The sequence below is a fragment of the Zonotrichia albicollis genome, chromosome 4 (assembly GCF_047830755.1).
Source record: "Zonotrichia albicollis isolate bZonAlb1 chromosome 4, bZonAlb1.hap1, whole genome shotgun sequence".
Classification (NCBI taxonomy): Eukaryota; Metazoa; Chordata; class Aves; order Passeriformes; family Passerellidae; genus Zonotrichia; species Zonotrichia albicollis.
Genome location: NC_133822.1, coordinates 22,600,702 through 22,624,448, shown reverse-complemented (window position 1 = coordinate 22,624,448; position 23,747 = coordinate 22,600,702). Strand labels below are relative to the sequence as shown.

Below are 23,747 nucleotides of genomic sequence, written 5' to 3'. Positions count from 1 at the left end.
TTTCCAAGCTCTTCTGGGGGAGAGATGCTCTGATGAGATCAGAGGGAAGATAGATTATGGAAGTTTTCACATTTTAGTTTAGATCACAGATGGATTTTGTACTCTTTAAAAGCAGTCATGCTGTTAGGAAGGAAGGATCTAAGTGATTCTGAGACACTCTTCACCACAGGAAGCAGCCAAAAAATGGCTAAAGCTTACTGCTCACACAGTAAAACTTAAAAAGAGACAAGAATACACAATTTTGAGGAAACCTGAGTAAACAACAAGAGGAAGACACAAGAAGTAAAGCTGTTTTCTCTTTGGTATGTCCTAGACTAAATGAGATCAATTTGCTGAGAGTGGCACCTGTATAATCTTACTGGTGATCCCAGTTCCATCCCAGGACTCAGGGCTGCCAAATCAGACAGACATTTGCTGCCACTTTGGTCATCTTTCTCAGAATTCCTGCGTGCTGTAGTGTCACATCTGTGTGCCCCACTTCCAGGGGTGAAGCTAGGATCTGGATCAGTTTGCCCAAATTCCTCCTGCCCCAGCAAAGCCCATCTGGGAAGCACCTCCTGCCCTTTAAGCCCCTCCTTCCACTTTCACCTGGAAATATCTCCCTCCACCTCACCCCTAACAACCATCTCAATGCTCTTAGTGCCTCTGGGCCAGCCAGTGTTCTCTTCCAGAGGAGAGGCAGCTCTGTGGTGAATGAAACAGCTCATGCAAAGAGTGTAAAACACTGTGAGTCCCCTCCTGGTTACCTTAAATGCTGGGCTCACACACCTCAATGGTACCTGGCTGTTATAGTAACTTCTTTGAGCTTAATAAGCTTTTGGCGGTCTATAACACACCAAAGATAACTTAGCTACTTTTGGGGGCATAAAAATCAGCAGGCTGGCTTCTGTTGCAGTGCTGGAAACAAAAAGGTTTAATAAAAGACAAAATAACAAGCAGAAGAATTGAGTTAGGTGTAAGAGCTTTTTGGTTTTGGTAAAACACTTTACAAAAGCAATTTTTTTCTTTGTTCTCTTCTTTTTCTATTAAATTGCCTAGGTGAGGCTTTTGGGCTTTTGTCTAATTAGCTATCCTTAAGTTTGAGGTGAAATCTTCTGAGTCTTATACAGTGTCTTCACTTAATCAAGGAAAGAAACTTTTAGACTTCTTTCCTTTTAGGGGAACAAAGAATAGTTTTGTCACTCCATCAGCAAAAAATACACTCCTACACCTGGCATTAAGCAAACACACAGAATAAAAAAGAATCTGAGTAAACAATCTGAGTCCTTCTCCAGAGAACTTTCAGTGTAATTAAGGAGAGGAAATATTAGCATCCTTTTTTGTTGTGAGGCACAGAGTCATTAACTGTCTTGCCCCAGATCTCTTCAGGATGGCTGTGTATTTAGTCCTGTGTATTGTTAAGAGCTGTGGTTATTTTATTTTTTAATTCTGTTTCTGAAGCATAAAGTGCTTTTTCTTGTTTTCCTGGGGTGGATCATGCCAAATCCAGCAGGAGCGTAATGACTTCTCAGGCAGAAAGGAATCCTGTCAGAAGCACTGAATGGTACAATCTAATTGAAAGGGAAGCCAGCAGGCCTTAATGAACATCACCAGGCTGCAGAGGCTCTGATTGTTCAGCTGGTGACAGGCAAGATGTAAATTGCTGAGGTAAAGGAGTGAGTGGGGCAGCAATTAACTCTGCAGCAGTGCCTCTGCCTGGGTTCAAGGCAGGGCAGGACCCACAGGGCAAGCCCAGGAGGAGGAACTGTGGTGATTGCCCACAGGCACAGGGCTCTGTGAATGTCCTGCAGCCCAGGGCTCTGCTGAGGGGAGCTGAGTCCATCCAGGATGCAGAGAAGCCAGCTGGGTACATGGACCTGGCAGCAGCAAAACAGGGAGCTCTGGGAGTGCCTTGGTTTGAAGGGCCCAAACCTGGCCCTTGCTTTAACTTTAAAAGCACTTCAGTGTGCAAACCAGCATAACAAAGTCAACAGTAGTTCTTTCTGCTCTCAGGAGTGAGGCCACAATTCATTACCTGAAATTTTGTTTCCTTGCTTTTCAAAAATCTTCCAGCACAAAGCAAGTATTTGTTATTTAAGGGGTTTTTCAGTAAAATGGCACTGAAATGGGTGAAGGGATACAGGGTCATACAGGCTGTACAGAGAGCAGATGCTGGGAAACAGAGGGGGAAATGTATCAAAGCATTATTACATTTATGGGGTGCCCTGATGAAGGAAGGAATGATGCATCTGACTCCATGTTCTCAGAAGGCTAATTTATTATTTAATGATACTACATTATATTAAGGAATACTTTACTAAACTATAGTAAAAAATACAGGAAGGATACTTACAGAATGCTAAAAACATAATAATGAAAACTTGTGACTCTTCCAGAGACCTGACACAGCTTGGCCCTGATTGGCCATTGACTCAAAACAATTCACACCAGAATCCAATTAAACAATCACCTGTTGGATAAAAAATCTCCAAACATATTCCAGAAGAGCAAGACAGAGGAGAAGCAAATGAGATAAGAATTGTTTTCCTTTTCTCTGAGGCTTCTCAACTTCTCAGGAGAAAAATCCTAGGTGAAGGGATTTTTCAGAGAATGTGAATGCCACAGAGCATCGTTAAATTAAAAAAAAAAAAAGGCAGCTTGACAATAAGCTGCAAATGACACTTGTTATTTAACACAAACCAAAAACCCCAAGGTGACTGTTATCTCTGGGTTTTGTCCTCTAACTGGAAGTTAAGAAAGTCAGTGCAGGGATCCTGTGTGTCTTTGTCATGTCTGTCTCTCATTAGACCCAAATGCTGTTTAATTTGAGAGTTGCAATGGCAGCTTTATGATATATCCCCTACAGCATGCTTGCTTATCCAGATACATGAAACCAGCCCCAATCTGCAGCACAGGCTGGGGTGTTGCCAGGCCCAGTCCTCAGCCAGTAACCCCCTTCACCCTCCCTGAGGTGCTCAGGCTGCAGCAATAACCTGTGTGCCCTTCTCTCCTGTCCCAGGGCTTGTTACAGCACAGGCTCAGTGTCAGGCTGGAGGCTGAGAGTGGGAGGAGGAGAGAAGCAAAGTTAAAAAAGCTCCACTACTCCCAGTTTCCACAAATATTCCTTTCCTCTGGTGAAAGCATATGGCCTTTCCTGGCCCAGTTTGCTGGTTGGGTTTGGCAGCCCCCCAGTTCCCCTGAGAGCAGCCTGCATACCACTGGGCCTCTGGAAATTCCTCCCTGGCCACAGGGAATCCAGGTCAGCAGCCAGGAGCCAGGCTCCAAACCACTGAGTGTCCCTCTGCTCAGGAGGAGCCAGGTGGGTAACTGAAAAAAAGATGCTGAGAAAGGGAAAAATAAGTTGTTGAGTGCTCAGAGGTTATTTGGGAGGAAATGGGACAGTGGAAGGACAATGCTGTGATTCAGTCTCACCTTGGTGACCCAAACTCACAGGGGCTTCTGTGACACCTGCCTGACATAGGGGAAGGAAAACACTTCAGATAGGTTCTGCCTAATTGTAAAGAGAGCAAGGACTGGATGTGGATATCTGCTGCAAGCCCAAACACTGGGATTTAATCATCTCCATCCATTTGGCAGGTGGTGGTGTGCCATAAAAATGACCTTGATGCTTCTGATCTCTGCCTTGGGAAAAGCAGAGGCTTTCCAATCTTGCAGGGATTGTTTGAGCCACAGAGAGGGAAACAGAGGCAAAGGCAAAGGACAGATATGCTGAGAAAGAAAAGGGTGGAGGTAAAAATGAAAATGGTGGAAAGGAGGAAAAATGGAGATAAAGGAAAGGTGCAAAGAGAGAGAAAATGTATAAATATGGATGGGAAATATTAAAGTGCACCACATCAAGATAAAAGTGGCATTGTCTCTTTTGTCAGCATGGCATGCATCCTCACTTGAACCCACACTTCAGCAGATGCCCATGTGCCACAGCTGGTCTCCATCTTACCCATCTGCCTCTCAGCCTCTTGGAATGGTTGCTTTCCTTTGGGGCTCTGCCTTTTTCTCATGTAAGCAGGACTCAAGTTTACTTCTAGTCCCCAGCAGGCTCTCATCCTACAAGATACTGAGAGCTTCCAGTCTGGGCAATTGACCTCTACTCACAGTATAAAAATTAAAGTTACTGCTACTGAATCATCAGTGTGGCAGGATTTCTTCACTTTTTTTTTAACCCCTCCCTTTGATCTTCCACACTATGTAGGCAAAAAGACTCTTGCCACTACCCAAGAAACAGCCTGGTTTTATTCCACAGAAGCTGCAGGAACTTTGCAGTTTTACAGCATTTCCCATTAACATCAGTCATAAAAACAGCACCATGACTGCACAAGTCCTTGTAGCTCCCTATCAGTCCCTGGAGGGATGGATGAAGTTTTGAAAGCCCTCAGTTTCCTCCCTGGTTTTCATAATGCTCACAGCATTGACATTACTGTTTTGTTTATGCTTGGCTCTGAAGAAACATAAAGTGTTTATTGAATTTATTTATTAAGCACAGATTTTATGTCTCAGAGAAGTGTTCATGTTTAAAGCCCTCTTTTAAAGTAAAAGACATTTAAAACATGCTTCATTTTTTATTTATGTAATTATTCACGGCTTGGCACTGAACAAACTCCATTTCCAGTTAAGCACTATTTGTGGACCTCCTAATATAGTACAACATGTGTTGAGTGAAACCATCTATTTTTCATAGTTGCAGCAACTTCTGTTTTCCTAGATTACCATGCCAATTTGGCAGAAAGTTTTGGAAGGTAATAGTCTAATGATAAAAAATGTATACACTACTTGTTCTGCTGCTTTCTACTGCCAGGTTTTTAATAAACAGAACTCAAAGGGGCTGCCCTACCTTGACCTATACTTAGCAAACATAAAACTCATTTGGATCCTCACAAAGGAATGAGGATAGAAAAGTATCCAAAGATTTTTCCACACTGGGCTATCCTATAGCAGGGATCAAATGCAATCAGCAAATATCAGATCTACCAGCCCCAGTTAGCCCAAGTGGTAGGGACACTGTCTCTAGCAGGAGAGGATGATGATGATGATGATGATGATGATGATGATGATGATGATGATGATGATGATGATGATGCGGCTCTGTTGACACACAGAACATCTGGGAAAAGCCAGGGTGAAATGAATGGGCATCACAGCATCTGATCTCTCCCTAAAACCATCCTGCTGTTCTGAGGGCAGCCAGCAGCCACTTGGCTGAGGCCTGGGCACTGCTGCATTGTAGGGATGGAGGAATCCTGCAGGAAGGCACAGAGCAGGATGGAGATGTTTAGCAGAGGGATTGAGAGAGATGGGGCAGTGACACTGGCTGGGCAGTAGAGCTGCCATGGTGCTGCATTTTCCATGTTCACAGCAGGGAAGAGCTGTGGGCTTCAGCTGATTAAGTCTGGTTTTGAAGAATGTGCCTGGTAAATACCTAAGTGTTAGGGATACCATAACAAATTGTATTTCCCTAGAAAGATGCTCCTTTCCCAGCCAGAAGCTGTATTTTGGGAGCAGGCTGCTGGACACTTGCTGGGAATTTCTGGATGTCCTTCAAGCCCTGAATGACTAACTGCATGTGCCATAGCCCATCAATCCATCACCACCCAGTTCTGTCAGCCCCACGCCCTGTGTGTGCTGCTCACAGCCAGTGTGCTCCAGCCAAAGGGAATGCCAGAGCCAAAAAACATCTGCACTTAGATCCTCCAAGGGAACATAAAGGGACTCTGAAGTAAAATATCACCATCAAGGCAAAGAGCTCAATTTCTACATGCATAAATTCAGCAGTGTAACCAACTTTTCACGTGTCTTAAATAGTCCCTTTCTGTTTTCGTGCTCAAAGATGGAAATGTGTGTCATGCTGTCTTGGTTTGGAAAGACAGGAGTGTGCTAAGGAAGGCAGAAGCCTCCCCTGAAATGGAGAATATAAACCCTCCCCCTCCCTCCAAATTGCTATAAATTTTAAATTAAGGGACTCTCAGGCAAAAAATATGGAAGCAGGAAATAACAGTTCTTTAACAGGGAAGGAAAAAAAAAAATAAAAGGATAAACAACGCAGTACACTAGTACAACACTGACAGAGTCAGAACCCAACCTGACACCCTGCGGGTCAGGGTATTGGTGGCAGTCCAATTGGAAATGTGGCTGCAGTCCTCCTGGAGTGTCAGGTGTGGTTGTGTTGGAGGAAGGGGGATCTGTAGAAAAGGATGTATTCTTCCACTGAAGATCCAGTGGAAGAAGAGGCAGCTGCTGTTCTTCTGGGAAATCCAGTGGAGAAGCCATGCTGGTGTTCCAGAACCTCTGGATTATATCTGGGTAGCAATGCTTGGCTCCTCCCTCTGGGCAGAGCGTCTCACAGTGGGATGTGATAGATCTTATCAGTCATGCAGTGACATTCAATAGTCAGTTATCAGCAGATGTTCCCTCCTGAGGGAGGAGCAATTGTGGTTACTCAGAGAGAGAGATAAGGCAAACTGCCCACTTGACAAAAGACAATCTGCCATACAGATGGTAATGGAATACATCTTGCACTGCAATCTGGAACACATGCCCAGCTGGCTTTTCACACCCTCTTGAGATGTACCCCCAGGAGCTTTTCCCTCCTGGCTGAATTCATGCTACCAGAGGATTTATATGATATATGCCCTGCTGGACCTGAGGCTGGAGCTCATCACCCCCTGGATGTCTGCCTGCTGAGGTGGAAAAGGGTGCCAGTCCTTCCTACTGCAGTTCCAGCTGGGAGCAAACTGTGCCTTACTGAGCCCGGTGCATTTCCAGCTGGGTGCTTTTGCTGACAAATTAACACATGTATTATTCAGGCAAAGTTATAAATCACCTTCTGAGCATTCCTTTCACAACAAACCAGTGGCTCATGGCAGCCTGTCTCTGTGACCCACCACAGTGGTTAACAGCTACTAATCCAGGGAGCTCAGCCATAACAAGTTAGTTTTCATTCTCCTTCATCCATCCTTAATCCTTGGGACTCAGAGGTCAAAGCAAAACTTGAATATTAATGGGGCTAGCGTTTGGAATTATAAATAAGGAGACAAGTAGTCCCTGCCTTATTTTGTGGCCATACTAAATGTCAGTCTACCCCTACAAATGACCTCCAGCATCTCTAGCAATGATTACCCTAACTTGACAAAAGGAAACCATATAAAGATGATGTAAGATGGGTATCAATCACATATTCATAACCAGGTGGTGTCTATAAGCTTAGCTGGGAGGTCACCATCACTAAAAAGCTGAGGAAGATCTGTCGTGCAGATAGATCACATGCTGAAGTCCAGCTTTGGCAAGGACTGATTCTGTGGGTCAAAGCAACAGACAGCAGATGGACCAGAAGATTTTTCTCTAGCAGGATGTAACCCACACAAAGCTCATTTCATTATGCAAGCCTCAGAGTCTCTGAGCTAGCAAGGAGAAAGCCCAAATGCAGAAAACAACAGGATGAGATTTACAATGAATATCACAGCATCTTAATGAAAGTGTTTCTCCACAGTAACAATTCCTTCACACACAGAGGAGTTAAACCAAGGAACTGACTCCCAGCTGGTTCCAGTCAGCAGCATGCTAAAGAGTTTCGTGGAAATCAGGCCTTCCTCCCTTTCTCTAAATTTATTCATTCTAAATGTAGAAGATGAGGTAATTTTTTCCTTAAACATTTGCTTGCATTATTTTCCCATAAGCCAAAATCTATTTTACAAGTTCAGCTCAGATGGCTCCAGAGGAGGGTGTACATTAAGGAAGAAGAGCACTGAATCAAATACATCAAGTACAAATACAGATTGGCAGGGAGCCACTGGGAGATGGCACCTATAGGGTCAGGGACTGAGGCAGGTTTTGAATTTCCATCAACTTCAGGCACAGCTGTCAGCATTTTGTGCCTTTGAGGTCTCTGTCCTGAGGAAACAGGATATTTGGGTTATTCTGTTGGCTGTAAGATTTCTGTAACCCTGACTCTGCTGTTCTTGTCTCCTCTGTGATCCCACACCCCTCTGTGTCTCTCACAGCACAGGGCTCTCTGTGGCCTGGCTGCCAGCAGAGCAGCATCACAGGGCTGCTGGTGCCAGCTCAGGTCATCCGAGGATCTCACCCAGTGTCCAGCAGCCTTTAACAATTTGCAACATTCCAGGTTTTAGCAAGGCTTTCTGTATTTAATTGTGAATCCCGTTTTCTGTCAGTCTCAGCTTTATTTCAGTAGATCTTGGAACTTGAAAGATCTCGAAACAGACAGGTTTTAGGAGAGTCTGGAGTAACAAGATTGGAAAAATGTCAGCTTTGTAAAATGGAAATCCCATGTGTGTATTTGTGTGCAATGGGGGATGCAGCTCTAAACCCAACCTGTTTTACATTCATCCTTTACATTTCCATGCTATGTTTATGGCAATATCACAAAGACTGTCTTGGCCCAACATCAGTCTGCGCACATTGAAATCCCCTGATCAGGTTTAATGGAGGATTGTATTTGAGCTTCACTAATATTTCATTATTCCCACAGAGATGCAGACATTAACATAAGGGGGCCCAGACATGCACACAGGTGTTCACTTGACAGAATAAGTGTCTTCCCAAGATGATCCTCACTCACCTCTCCAGGAAAAGCATGTGTTTGCCCTGACTCTCAGCAGGGACACAGCCCAGCTTTCTATCCTTCATGCTCTGCTTATGTAGCAAAGCAGCTGTAGCAGTCCAGTTCAGAGACAAACCTAAATCCATCTTCAGGTCTTGAGTCCTTTTCTCGGACTTCTTACCTTTATTGACACTACTAGAAATCATACAATTGTTTGAAAAGGCATTGCCTCCAAAAATTAGCACATTTTTGTACAAAAAGGACCCAGTATCCCTATTCTTTTTGTCTTCTGGGCAAGGCTGATTTATCCTCTCTTTCATCCAGCATATATTCATGTCATTAAGAAAACCCCAGCAGGTGCACTGACATTTGGAGCTCAATGAACAGCTGGAAAGGCAGCTGGGGTTTCCCCACTTTTGAAGAGCAAGTGAAATCCCAGAGCTGAGGAAGCAGAAAACTGGTATTTATGTACTCACTTCCTAACCATTTATTTCAATTTGGATGGGAATCTGAAGACAAAGGGAAGACATTTCTGGTTGTTTCCAACTGGAGTGAGAAGATATGGTCAATCTAATGTTTATTTCTCCTCAGTTCTGAGCTGTGATACTCATACTTAGTGAGGATGAGGACTACCTTGTTGTTTCATGTGTTCCTTGTTGTTTCATTTAATACATGAATAAAATAATAATAGAGAGACTGCTCCTAGACCCACTGTCAGACACTTGAATTTATTTACCAGTGAAACCATTCACAGATGGCTTAAGTGAATAATTCCAGGGTCCCTGGCATTTGTGAGCTGTAATGTGATTGTGAAAATATTTCATACTACTCCCTGCTAGGTATGTGGTTCAAACTGGACCTTTGATTCTTTTCTCTTCATCCAGTCTGGGAAAAAAAAAATTACTTATTTGTTCTGCCAGTTGAATTTCCTCTGTTAAAAGCTCAGTGGGGTGTAAGCATAGAAGGGGATGAAGTGTTTGGCAGCTGATGGTCCTGCAGCCAGCCTCTCCTCTAGCAGGTTGAGGTGGCCATCAGCAACAAAAAAAAGATCTTATCCATCTGGTGGTTAGATCAAGGGTGTGCAGGCATGAGGAAGGGCTTCTGCTTTTCTTCCCAGGGCTGATTTCCATCCTTAGGTCATCTGAGGACTTGAATCATCCCCAGCTACACCAAGCACAGAGCACAACTGCACTCACTGGGAGTTTCTCACATGTAGAAACGCTGCTGGCGGAGCAGATGTGTTGTGAAGTGAGACAGCTGAAAGCTACCACTGGGCTTTTTTTTGTTTGTTTTTTTTTTTTTTTTTGTTTGGTTTTTTTTTTTTTGTTTTGTTTTTTTTTTGTTTGCTTTTCCCCTTCATTCACAACCAGGCGGATTCCTGGCTTAGGTGCCTGTGTGGCCACACAAAGCAGTGTCAGCACCGAGGGAAGGAGCTGCCCCTTGCAGCCACAGCTCCATTAGGTCAGGCTCAGCAAAACCCTCGCCAAGCTGTCACCTCTGCCTGCCAAGATACAAAGGAAACCCAGCCATTCTTAACTCCTGAGTGAATACCTTTCCTGCCTGCCCAGCTCTGAGGAAATGCACACCTGGGACGTGGTGCAAGGCCTGAGCCCACCCCTTTGGGCTCTGAGATGTTGATATAAAAAGGACAGAGAACCAGTGAGAGTGATTTGGTGCTGTGAGAAACAACTGCTCACTTTGAAAATTTAAATAGGTTTATTAAACCTTGACAAAAATACAACAAAAGGACTACGTAAGGAATAAGTTGCAGTGCTGAGAACTGCCCTTGTAGATACCACATGGCCAGTTCATCTTCAAGATGGATGCTCAGTCTTTTATACCCCTGGGGTTGCATCAGCCAGCCCTGGCCCTCCCAAGGTCTGTCACTCAGCTCTTCTTTGCCATTTATCAGTGGAGATGCTTTCTTAAGCACCAAGCTTTTCCATTTCCCACTGCCCCACACCAGGGACACCTGTGCAGCTCCTTTGTACCTGTCTTGGACAGCCCAGGCTGTCTGATGGCAACACTACAGGGGGAAAGGGAACTGTGGGGAGAACAGAGGGCATCTGAACTACAATAACATAACTGTACAGCACTAAAGCTTTTCTTAATATTCACACAATAGTTATCCCTTAACTGTGAGAGCCAACCATCTCATTATCCATCTCTTGGAGCTGCTTCAGTTCTCTCTTTCCTCATGAAGCAGAGCTCTGGTTTCCTTTGTTCTCTCTCCATTGCTCAACAGCAGAGGCAGCTGCTTCATTCTGCTCCTGGGGTGTTTCCCCACAGCTCAGCACCAAGCACAAACACCCTGCTGCATTTCTTGTATTTCTTCCTTCCTTCCCTCACTCACTCCCTTCTCTGCTGCTTCCTGGGAGAAATGGAAGCAGATTGGAGCAGCTTTGTATCCCTTTGCCTGTTGATTTGTAGGAAACTAGAAAATGTGAAATAGGAAACTTTTTCAAATGGGTTCAATTAAGACTGCTTGGTGTCTTTCCTTTGGATCAGAACCATTGTGAGCAACACAGACAGGGAAGGAGAGGTGGCTTTGCAATGAAGACAGGAAGAAGAAGTATTTGCCCATTTCCCGACTCTGCCTGCAATTAACTGTGTTACCACAATTATTAATTGCCTATGAGTTAAACCTGTGGAGCAGAGTTGATATTTCTTTCCTATATTTTTGCCCTTTACTTACACAGTTTTTGCCATTGTCTATTCCCAGTTTGTGCTAATATAGCAGCAAACTGAAGGATAAGAAAATTATATGTTTCACTTCTTCTTTCCTTCAGTTTCTCTGGGTGCATTTTTTCTCTTCACACCTTCTGCAGTGACTTTACTCCAGCATATTAAAGGCCTCTCCTGGCTGACTGGAGTGTTTTCTTATGAGCATAAATAATTCCAGGTGGGCACCCCTCCTTATGACACCAAGGGAAGAATAAATAACACAGCATACATTGTTTCAGCCTGGGAACAGGTGAAAATGCTGCATAATGGAAATTCCATATGAGGGAATAAATTCTCAGACCATTTTAGTTGGTTGATGCTCGTGATATCTTTGAAACCATTTCAGTTAAGCCATGAATGTAAATATCCTCCACCTCTCACAAACACAGGCTCAGGCAAACCATTTTCTTCTCTAGCAATATCCATTTCTGCAAGCATAATGGTTTTTTTGGTCTTTCTAATGCACTTTTGCATTTCTTACTTGTGCCAAATAGCTAGACAGGCTATTACCACTCTATTTTTTTAATGGGAATTCTGTTGCACATCAATCTAATCTCACACATCTCAGGTCTTTTATGAAGGGCAGAAGTTTTTGGTAGGAATGGGTTCTGTTTTCTGCAACTGAGACACCCTTTCAGAATGTGTTTGTTTCTTTAAAAGGAGACAAACTAGTAAAATCTAACTTACTTTGAAAAAAAACTGATAATATGTTGCACTATGGAATTAAGTACAATCTGCTATTAATTTTAAGTGTTTTAAAGTTTGGGGGTTTTTTTGTTCAGCCATATTGCCTGTTGCCAACTTTTGTAGGGAGATCTATTTCCTGTATCCTTATTAACAAAACTTTTCAAGCCAAAGCTTTTTATTTAATCATATTTTCTTTTCTTAATAACTAAATATGATGCTAATGTCTATTCTCACTTTTAGTCAACAGCAATGAATTAAGTTTAGCCTTAGGAGCTAAGATAGCAAGGATATGAACTGAGGGCAAAAAGAGGCATATTCTCTTGGTAGCTGCTTTTAAACATGTGCTAATTCATGTTGTTTTGTAATTAAAATGTTTTCTCCATCCCACTGCTGTGTTCTCCTAAGGGGCATTGGTATTTAATCCCCCAGTGATGGAGATTTAAATGTATCAAATTTAGATCAAAGTCCTTGCATTGCACTTGTTGTCATAGAAGCTACTTATGTCAATAACTGCAAATCCAGACACAAATTTCAGATGCTAAACTATAGCACTGCATCATTTTTGTTCCTTGTCTTTCTAGGATTTTGTATGTAATTCCCCCTATTTTATTCCCCTTATTCTTCCTCCAAATCCCCAGTCTGCCAATTTCTCCTGCACTGGGACAAAATGTTCAATGATTTCTAATATAGCAGTTTTGATACAGAAAAGGAAAAAAAAATGAGGGAGTGTTGCCAAAGCTCATGTTCTGTCCTGGCAACAGCTGCAGGCCCAGGACAGGGCAAACATCTTGCAGATGGGGAAGATGCATCCTTCTGGGGATGAGCCAAGCACAGGATAAGGAATAAAATGCATAGAACACATTAATACTTTAACAATCCTGCCCTTTTTGTGATTTACATTACCACTTTCACTGCCTGACACACCTGTCACAGGTTAACATCACCCCACCCTGGTGTAAGTGAAGCTTTTGGCACCACTGCAGAAGGGTAAACCATTTTCAAGGTATTTTCAAGGGTAATTCCCTGTTAGCCTGAGGCAGCAAATAGGGAATAGTGAGTTGTTACTCCCACTCGAGTAACAATTCAAATGAAGTAACTCATCATGGACTCACCAAAGTGTCATTAGACAGAAATAAAATTCTTTATGTATAAAAGATACTTCTGGTCTGTGTGCAAGCCCTCAGAAGCAAGGTTATCAAAGAGAAACATAAGACAAAAGCTTTTTTTAAGTGTATGCAAACTTTGACACTCATGTCCTCTTGTCTTCTGCCCAGCCTGGTCAAGGAGAGCTCAAACCTTTGCTTCCCACACGCAGTTTAGAATCATCCAGAAAGATGATTCCAGATGGTGCCACCTCTCTGGCACATGGCACGGGATTGTGTTCAGACAATTTTAAATATCTCCAGTGCAGGAGATTCCACAGCCCCTCTGGACTATCTGCTCCAGTGTGCAGTCACCCACACAGTAAAGAATCCTCTTGTGAGCATTTCAGGCATTTGCCCTAAAATCCAGAACAGCTTCTAGGAGCTGCCCAGCAGTCTCTGCAACAAAATAGATTCAGTCAGCCTGGACCACTCATAATTTTTTGCATGGCATTTATTATAATGGCTGATGTATCTGCCTATACAATTACTTTATGGACAATGCTGAGTTTTGCTTCTTTTTTTTGGCAAAAACTTGAATCCATTTTGAAGAATCAAATCCTTCTTGCTCCTGTGCTCCTCCTGTCCTTCATGAAAGGTGTCCTTCTAAAGAAATGAGATAAAGCAATCAGAATCATTCCTTCTGAGTCTTAACCCCAATTAAACTGTTCAGGCCATAGAGCCCCGGGGAGTTGTACTTGCTTTGGAGCAATGGTCTGCACCGGTCCCAAATTGTGTTTCACACCTTTTCATAGGGGAAGGAAAGGGCATTGATGATGCACAAATAACTGAGAACTCCTGCAGCTATGCTCTGTGCTTATTGGGCAAACACAGCGCAGGAAACAACTGGGAAATAGTGAACAGATGCACGGACTGGAAAGCAAAACTAAACATCTGTACCCTCACCAATCAAACTGCAGGGAAAACCTGGGAGAGGATCACAAATATTTACCACACAGCTAATGAAGTGCAGGAGATTCTGGCAGAATCTCTTAAGAGAGATGAAAACATCTTTAAAATGAGGCTATTGTCAGCCTCAAATGTGATGTTTTGTTTAAGCCATAAAGATGCTTTAGCTAAGTGATTAGAAGCAGGTCAATGAGTTGGCAAATATGTTTTGGGGTTTTTTTTAAGAGCCTGGGTAGTCTGGAAGGAGAGTGGAATTGAGTCAGAGAGTGGAATTGTGGAATTGAGTCAACAGAGCAGTAGGAGGCTGGATGGGCTCCTGCAGCCAGAAGAAAATGGAGATTTCTGTGCCAGTTTTGAAGGGCACTTTTAGCCATCCTTATCAGGAGAGGTGTGGGCTGCCTGCAGTCCCCAGGAGAGGCAGTGGTGATGCACTCCAGGCCATGCAGGGCCAGGCAGGAGGGCCTGGAGGGGATGGATGTGCTCAGATATGCTGCTCTCTCTGATCCAGCCCCGAGCCCTGAGCAGGCAGCAAGGCAGAACTCCCAGGGCCCCTCTGCAGAAGGGATTTGGAAGAGGATGAGCAGTTATATATAGATATACAATAGAAATGTTTTCAGTAAGGACAAAGAAAAGCTTATTTTTCTTAACTTGTCTCTGTAAATTGTAAGTTTTTGTTACATGACAGATCAGCCCTTGAGACAGAAGCGCCCATATCTACATTGGAGATGTCTTAACACATTTGTAAGAGAAAAAAAACCAATAAATCAACTGGAGACTCTCCATTGACTTCACTGCCTTTATCTGTCAATACTAATTGGGAATCTCTGCTCCTTAGATGTTCATTCCATTGAAATGAATTGGCTGCAATATGAACATAAAATCATGCAACAACATAAATTCTGCATCTCCAGTTTCTTAAGAGCTTTATAGAGAAGTGCCTTGAAAAAGAAATTCGTGAAGGGTTGTAAACTCTGCTACTGTTCTTTGATGTCCCCAGACTACTCATGTCAGAGATGGAAGTAAATGCAGGAAGAAGTAAAAGTCAGCAAAAAAGCTTCAAGTGGAATCTGCAATCATTAAATGCAGAAACTGACTGAGAATCTTTCTGTATCTCAGCTTTTGTACTTATCTGACACATGTGTTAAGTCAGTACAATGAAAATCAGAGTGGTGTTCATACAGACTTGGAGGAGCTCCTGAATTCATGGAGAGGACTGCGGAGGGAGTGACGGTGGAAGGATTTGACTACTGAGCAGGAAGGAAGAGAGAGGGAAGGACTGAATAAAATGCAGATCAGGAAAATCAGATAACCATGACAAATACAAACGAGCTCTGAAAGACTTTCTGACTAGAGTCTCTAAGAACTGTAACAAACTTTAATATGTTTTGGGAACAAGATAATGAGACGAGGGAGTCAGTGCTACAGAGGCTGGCGTGCTTCTGATGTGCATAAAAATCCCTTCCCACCACAGAGTACCCCAAGCCCTTGTCCCTTTGAATCTCCTAACAAACCCTTCTTCTTCCTGAGGTGTTACTTGTGACTCAGCAAGTCAATAGCATGGCTTTCATTTTTGTGTGAGACCTTTGCTGAGGTTTTCAGGGCGAGTGGTGATGGGCTGAAGCTGTTGTCCCCCAGCTCAGCTCCACGGTGGGAATCTCTGCTTGGATTGAAGCTTAAAAGCAATCAGTGTGATGACAAGAAGCATGACAGCACTGAAGCAAGGTGCCACAGACACTTTTCCCATGGCTCAGGGGATATTTGAGATGTAAACCATCTGCAGATGTAGAGGTACTCCATGCTCTGAGGATGTTTTTCACCAAAAGGGCATCTAAAAGCTAAAAGGGATAAAAATGAATAGTCATCATTATGGACTGGATTTCTGCCAGCTGCTAAGTAATTAGAGTTTTAATTGCCCAGTAATAAAAGTTTTTAATTACTCAGCAATTAGTGCTTGAAGTTTCAAGTGCTTCACACGCACTCAGTTGCATCCTTGAATTGTCAAGAGTAAAAAATGGAGCAGCTCCAGTGTGCCTGAGCAAAGCTCTGAGCAAGAGAAGGAAACACAAGGGATGGAGCAGCTATGCCTGAAACCCATCCTAACTACTCTATCTAACTACAGAATGTTCATTGAAATTCAACAAAATACTTCTTCCCTAGCTAATTTATGGCCAAAATACCCTTTGTATCATCAAGTAGGAATTGCTTCATACCTAGCATTATCATGATTCATTTTCCATATGCAGGATAATAAAGGTCCTGAGGCTCTGGTTTCTCTCTTCTTGCTCTACTAGAATTTAAATATCATTAACAAGCCAAACTATAACAAAGTCAGCAGTTGCCAATGGTGCAGGAAGCAGGGCTGCATTAAGAGGAATTCAAATTCATATATATGATCTTCTTGGGTAGCCCCAAAGAGGCAAATTGTCTGATGAACCATGTAGTCAGAGAGTTGGGACAGTTTTTCCATAAAATAATTACAGTTACTCCAGTCTTTTTTCTCCTTTTTCCTTTCCTTTCCTTTCCTTTCCTTTCCTTTCCTTTCCTTTCCTTTCCTTTCCTTTCCTTTCCTTTCCTTTCCTTTCCTTTCCTTTCCTTTCCTTTCCTTTCCTTTCCTTTCCTTTCCTTTCCTTTCCTTTCCTTTCCTTTCCTTTCCTTTCCTTTCCTTTCCTTTCCTTTCCTTTCCTTTCCTTTCCTTTCCTTTCCTTTCCTTTCCTTTCCTTTCCTTTCCTTTCCTTTCCTTTCCTTTCCTTTCCTTTCCTTTCCTTTCCTTTCCTTTCCTTTCCTTTCCTTTCCTTTCCTTTCCTTTCCTTTCCCTTTCCCTTCCTTTCCTTTCCTTTCCTTTCCCTTCCTTTCCCTTCCCTTCCCTTTCCCTTCCCTTCCCTTTCCCTTCCCTTCCTTTCCCTTCCCTTCCCTTTCCCTTCCCTTCCTTTCCCTTCCCTTCCCTTTCCCTTCCCTTCCCTTCCCTTTCCCTTCCCTTCCCTTTCCCTTCCCTTCCCTTTCCCTTCCCTTCCCTTTCCCTTCCCTTCCCTTTCCCTTCCCTTCCCTTTCCTTTCCCTTCCCTTTCCTTTCCCTTCCCTTTCCCTTCCCTTCCCTTTCCCTTTCCCTTCCCTTTCCTTTCCCTTCCCTTTCCTTTCCTTTCCCTTTCCTTTCCTTTCCCTTTCCTTTCCTTTCTTATTTCTCTTCTCTTCTCTTCTCTTCTCTTCTCTTCTCTTCTCTTCTCTTCTCTTCTCTTCTCTTCTCTTCTCTTCTCTTCTCTTCTCTTCTCTTCTCTTCTCTTCTCTTCTCTTCTCTTCTCTTCTCTTCTCTTCTCTTCTCTTCTCTTCTCTTCTCTTCTCTTCTCTTCTCTTCTCTTCTCTTCTCTTTCCTAGAAGAGAGAGCTTTAAATGATGTTCAGGTTTTTACAGGCAGCTTGCAAAATCCATCACAAGAACTTTGGCAAAACCAGGCAAAATTGATTCAGTAAAAATGTTTCATGGAAAAAATCTGGTAGAGGAAGGGTGGGTTAAAACCTTCCAAAAATTCAAAGTAAGCTGCATGTTACATTACGTGTTACTCATAACTCTAAAAAAATCTGAATTTTGACAGGGGAATAATGCCTATCAGAATTTGGGGAATTTGTTTCCTTTTTTACTTAGACTGGTTTCCAAATTTATCTATTGGCAAACAGAGTTAAAGTTGAGAAGTGAAGTTTTTGGGAAACATACCAACAGTCACATAATCGCAAGTTACAAAACCAAACCCTTCCTATTCCTGAATATTAGAAAAAAATCCAACAAATTCAAATTATGATTACCCAAACATCAAAATCTAAATAATATACAAATAATAATATACAAATGAAATATTAAACAGAGTTTTTTCCCTTCTGCTCTGAAAGTAATTTAGACTTTTTAACAGTACATGGATGGTTTGTAACCTAGTTAATAACTCAAAGCATTTAGGTCTTCTCTAAAGCAGCATCAGATGTTTTCTGTACCCTGGACTGTCCAGGTCACTGCTTCCACACATGCTGTTTTTCACTGGGGTGCTGAGTTCAGGGACTGTACATCTGTTTCCTGTCTCATTTCCCTGTGACAGTGCAGTGCACTTCACAGTGCTGAACAGATACCTGATGGTAGCAGGCTCTGTTTTTTTCCAGTTAGCACTCCAGTTACACTGCAGAGTACTAAAGCCACGCTAAGCTGGGATTCACCTCACTGGATGTAGCTGCCTTGTCTAAGCTGGTAACAGGCTCAGTGAAGTGACACAGACATCTGGGTGAGTCACTCCTTCCAAGTGCAAATGCCTAGGACAGATGAGCTGGTTACTCTCTGGTGGATCTGTCTCTAATAAATAAGGAGAGATCAACTTTTAGGCAATTGAAACCGGGAGAAATGTAGACTCTCAGAAGAATGACAGTAGAAGAAAGGGTCGCAGACATCTTTTCATGAAATATCCTTTCTTTAGAATTTTTCCTCCTGAGAAGCTGAGAGGCCTCAGAAACAAAATGTAAACAATGATTATCTGCTGCTGTGGAATGCAACAGGTGCATCTGTGATTGGCCTGTCTTATATGTTTATAATTAATGGCCAATCACAGCCCAGCTGGCTCGGACAAAGAGTGTGAGACAGCTGCCTTTATTATCATTCCTTTATATTCTTAGTTTAGGTAACCTTCTGATGAAACCTTTTCTTCTATTCTTTTAGTATAGTTTTAATGTAATATATATCATAAAATAACAAATCAAGCCTTCTGAAACATGGAATCAGATCTATGGCTCTTTCCTCATCCTAAGACCCCTGTGAACACCGCCACAAGAATGGACCAAATGAAGTAATTTTTGTGGAATATCAGTACTGATTTCCCCCTTCAGATCCAGGAAAAGGGCCTATATTTCAGACAATGTTAATGGTGCAATTATCATTATTCCTTTCACCTCTGATGGTGCAGCTCAGAGTCCCAGGGTTGGATAACAAAGCACCCTGTGTTAGGCACCCTGTGGATCCAGCTAACCTCCATCCTTGGTCAGCAAGGCCAAAGCAATTCCTGCCAGACATTTCATTTACAGCCAAAGGCCGTTCTGTACAGAAAGATTTTGCAAGAGGCATTTTTTTATTTGATTCTGCTGTTGAAAAGGGCTGCTTCTTGTCAGTGTCTGGCACCTTATGGAACCTCTCTTTTCCCATTGCTGTTTTCCAGCTGTGCTTTTCCCAGCTTCTCAGAGATTCAAGAGGTCCTCAGCTGCCTTTCTGAACCCCGTGTTACAGAACTCGATGGAAGATGTGGTCCTGCTTTATGAGGTTCTGTATATGGTTCCTTAAACCTTAACCAGGACTGGGGATACTGCCCATAATTGGGTTATCCATTATCTGACTTTGTGTCACTTTTATTCATCCCAGCAGTAAACCCAAGGCTGTGTGATAGTTCACTAGAAAGGTGGGAGCACACAGCAACTTTCTGGTTTCCCCCACCTCCAGACAGTGCAGCTGTCCCCATTTGACAAAAATTAAAGACCCAAGGACATGTTGTTAATTGGCATGTACTCTGTCTAGAGTCTCTTGGAGAAAATAAATAGCTTTCTGTGTTCTGATTTTGTACCAGTTTCTTTTAGCTGAGCTTGACATCGACAAAGGTCAGAGGATCTCCATCAAGGATGAGGAGCTGGCTTCCCTGAGGAAGGCTGCTGAGTTTGACACCATCTGCAACGAGATCATCCCCAAGAGCATCCCGGAGATCCGCAGGCTGAGCAGCAGGCTGTCCTCCTACCCCAGGGTCCTCAAGAAGGAGGACTTTGAGAGGACAGTGCTGACCATGGTCTACACGGCCTACAGAGCTGCCCAGTCCCAGGGGCACCAGAAGGACACTTGGGCTGAGTCCTTTGTCAACCTCTACAAAGCCCTGAAGAACGACTTGATGCTGTCATACAGCAAGCAGCCCTCGTAGTGGGAGGGGAGCAGCAGCTCAGCCACCTGCCCTGGCTGGTGAAGGACACCTCGTAGCACGCCCACCACTTTATTCTGTAAAGAGTTTCATAGCCTGCTTCGTGAGAGATTGTTCGTTTTCTGGCTCCCTCTTGTGGAGTCCTCTTTCTAGTTCCATGCTAAACGGTGAAAAACGTCTTCAGTCCTGAGAATTCGATTTTTGTGCTGGTTTGGAGGCGCCTTCTGTGACAGGAAAAGGAGGCAGTTTGGTGTACATCCAGACAGATCAGGCAAACCCTTGATTCATCCTTTGGGTTTCCTATAAGCAATACATAAATATACTGTGCTTGTGCTCACATGCTGGTGTGTAAATGCTGGAGAGTTCTGCTTTCCTAGCTGGGGAAACAAGTTCATGTTTTGGCTGGCCAGTAAGAGAATATGACACAGACATGAAGGCCTGCTGCAAAAGGAAGAGGTTTCATAACCTTCAGCCTTCAAAAATTATGCCACATATTATCCATTCCAAATATTCTCATAAATAAGCACCCTCTGATTCACTTTATTTGGCTGAGCCAGTGTTTAATTGCAATAACATTTTCAGAAGACAAAGGGCATTGTGAAGACCAGCAGCAAACAATGCCTGTGAACGTATTCCCTGCTTCCTGGAGCTGTCCTCCCAAGCAGTCTGCAATGATTCTTTCATTATTTGCACATGACTTGCTTCTGCTGCTTGGTTTTTTTGGTTTTGGTTTTTTTTTTGGTTTTTTTTTTTTTTTTTTTTTTTTGAAAGGAACATGTATTTTCAGTGGAATCCATGGCAAGACAAAAGCCCTATTTAATTTAATAATGACACATTTTTCTTGGTTCTATCACTTGAACGTAGGTTACCTAAACCTATGCTCCAGAACCCCACTGAGGCAAGGGAGGAAGGTGCATTAAAACATATCTGGTGCTGAATTTGGCACTGTGGCTCTCTTTTTTTAACAGTAAAATGTATATTCATTTCAGTATCCTTGTGTTTGTGTGTGTGTGTGTTTGTGTTTATGCATGTGTGTGCACATGAGTGCTCAGTACGTAGAAAAATCCCAAATTGTTCAGTCAGTGAACAATTGCATCTGACCACTTGGCAGAAAAGGTTATTTACAAATTCAGTGGTGCAAATTATGAGTTTGGGACCACCAAAGGAAAAACTGTAGAAATACTGCAACCAATTATAATGAACTCCCAAAAAAAGTCATGAAAGGAAAATGCACAGAAAAAGGAGATCTATTTTGTCAGAAGAGTGACTAGCTATCAAAAATCCAAACTCTTCTAAATCAAACCTCTGAATGTTTGTACACAGGAGATACAAACTCTGTTTTTCTATTGATATTAGAGGTGCTTCTTCTTCCAGACCATGGGAAAATAGCTGAGCATTTATTTCATCCTTTCATATCACCATTCTCTATTTTTCTATTGCATTATATATTAAGGATGCAGGTCCAAATCACAAATTCCCAAGACTAAAACATACCTAAGGATTCCAGCCCAAGTTCTGAATCATGTTGAACTGCTTTTGCATCACTTGAGCAAAAGGAATTAATTTTTCTGCGTCCCTTAACAGGGGTTTCACAAGGATTGGAGCTGAAAAAATCCACCCAGAGCACAGCGCAAGCAGTCAGAGCACTGGGTTTGGTAAACAAACCCATTTTGTGGGTTTGGGGAGGCACAGCAGCCTTGGGGCAGTCTGGCCATGGCATTAGCAGCTGGACAAAGGGCTTATAAAAGACAGACTCAGTCTTGTTTCCCCCAGGAGTTTCTGGATTTGTGTGTATGAGAGTGCACATTCATTTAGACACACAAATATAGAAGTGCACTTTTTTACCTGGAGAATTTTGTTGGCCATTCTCAAAGCCTGTCTGGCAGATGGCAAAGGAAACTGCAAACCTCAGGCACAAAGCTGTGTGCCCCAAACCTCTGTGTCTCCTTTGCTTGCACACACAGAGCTCAGCAGCCCCAGAGCAGCCTTGCTTTCCTGCCCACGTGCCCTCTGAGCCCTCAGCTTTAACCCTGATGCTCTGCTTGTGATTTATTCCCCCCCTCCATGCTTTGTGAACACATGAAGGGAAAATGCCACTGAGTGCAACACTGCCTTTACAGCTCTGCTTCTTGGCACCCTGAAACACCACTTGCTGGAAGAGCAGTGGTGGAACCAGGGCAATTCATAAATGGAACCAGGGCAATTCAGAAATGCCTCATAGCCAGCTACTCCCCATCTGCAAAAATCACAAGAACTAGAGCAAGTATTAATTGCTATCAGACAACTAGAGCAAATATTACTTGCTGTCTCACCAATCAGAAAAATACCTCCCAGCCCTGCTTCTCACCCCACAACAGGACTGCTCAGCACAGTTTACTAACCAAAAAATATCCCATAAAAAAGAATTACAGATATTTTTAAATATTTTATAATTCCCTATGGCATACATCCCTTACCATACTTACAAATTGGTAACTGAAACATTTATGTCCTCAACAGAAAATAAAGGTTTTATGAGTTTGTTTCCCTTCTTCTTTTACTGTGTGTAATGTAAGAAAAAGATTTATTCCTTGGGAAAGTGCTTGGACTGCCCAGGTTAATTTAACAGAGAACTCTCAATGTAATAATAAAAACATTCTACATAAAAGTCCTTGCCTTTGCATTGTATTGATTCCAGCAGTAGATTTACTATTTTGCAACTTCAGCGTGAGTAATTGCTTATTTCAGACTGTGAAACTCTACATGAGAACAATGGTACTGGAGAGAAGAGGGAACAGCCCTTCCCTCTGAAGGAGATAATAAACAGAAATGAGGGTGCCTCCTTTTTTCAGGCTTCAAGTGGAAAAGAGCACTCTGCCTTCAGGAAGTTCCCTGGGCTTAGGGCACTTCCCTGCCTCAGTATTGCTTAAGATGCAGCTGTAGGTTGTCTTCTGCCTATCTTAATTTTTGTCTTATCACTTTGGACTGAATCTTCTTTATGGGCAGGTTAGAAAACCATTGCCCCTAAATGGTACATTTTATCCACCCTTTGACCTTATGGGTCATAAAAATAGGAAGTAAGATTATATTTTTTCAATTTAAAATAAAACAAATTTTCATTATATAAACACTTTAGACTTTTTTTGTTGTTATTTACTTAGTTTCTCTGAAACTATTGAAAAAAAGAGATCCTGAGCTGTATTGGCCAACCCAAAATCTTCACATTAAGTATATCTTTCTTTCCAGATCTAGTTGTTAAATTTACCTGAAAGGTCTCAAGGTTCTGTTGCTTGATGGAAGGTTTGAGGTATAGAACTCTAAGATGCAATTACTAATTTCAGGAAGAATTCACCCTGCACATCAAACTCCTCTGCAAGGCTGCATTTGCCGGGTTTCCAGTGAAAAACTGAGCTCCCCAGACTGGACTGTGATGCCTCTGTGACCCTGAGTCCTGGAAACCTGGCAAATGCAGCCTTGCAGAGCAATTTGATGTGCAGGGTGAATTCTCCCTGAAATTAATAATTGTGTCTTAGATTTCTGGCAGAGGACAGGCAAGCAAGTTTGGGGGGCATGGAAAATCCTAGATGTGTTCTTCCTATGAGATACAGGGCAAATATACATTTGTCTGTCTACAGATGGTGCATGTAACCTAAATCACCAGTGCTTCCTGCCCCACAAAAAAAAGCATTAATAACAGAAGAATTGGAGAAATGTTTCTTTTCCCCTAGAAGACAAGAGCAGAAAGTCTAAAAATTCTCAATTTGATTTGGAACCCTGTGGTTACTCAAGGCAAGGAGTCAGTACAGAGATCAGCCCATGCCTTTTGAATTAGTGAC

General features: G+C 42.7%; 1 protein-coding gene across 1 annotated transcript in view; it reads left to right on the top strand.

Annotated features, from left to right (window-relative positions):
• Positions 1 to 22,560, top strand: part of FAM180A (family with sequence similarity 180 member A) — a 28,282-nt gene extending 5,722 nt beyond the window's left edge. The window contains exons 2-3 of the mRNA XM_005482764.3: positions 19,192 to 19,292; positions 19,594 to 22,560. Of these exons, the coding sequence (XP_005482821.1) occupies positions 19,192 to 19,292; positions 19,594 to 19,935 (443 nt within the window). The 3' untranslated portion in view covers positions 19,936 to 22,560. The remainder of the gene's footprint in view (positions 1 to 19,191; positions 19,293 to 19,593) is intronic.
• Positions 22,561 to 23,747: the final 1,187 nt, after the last annotated feature.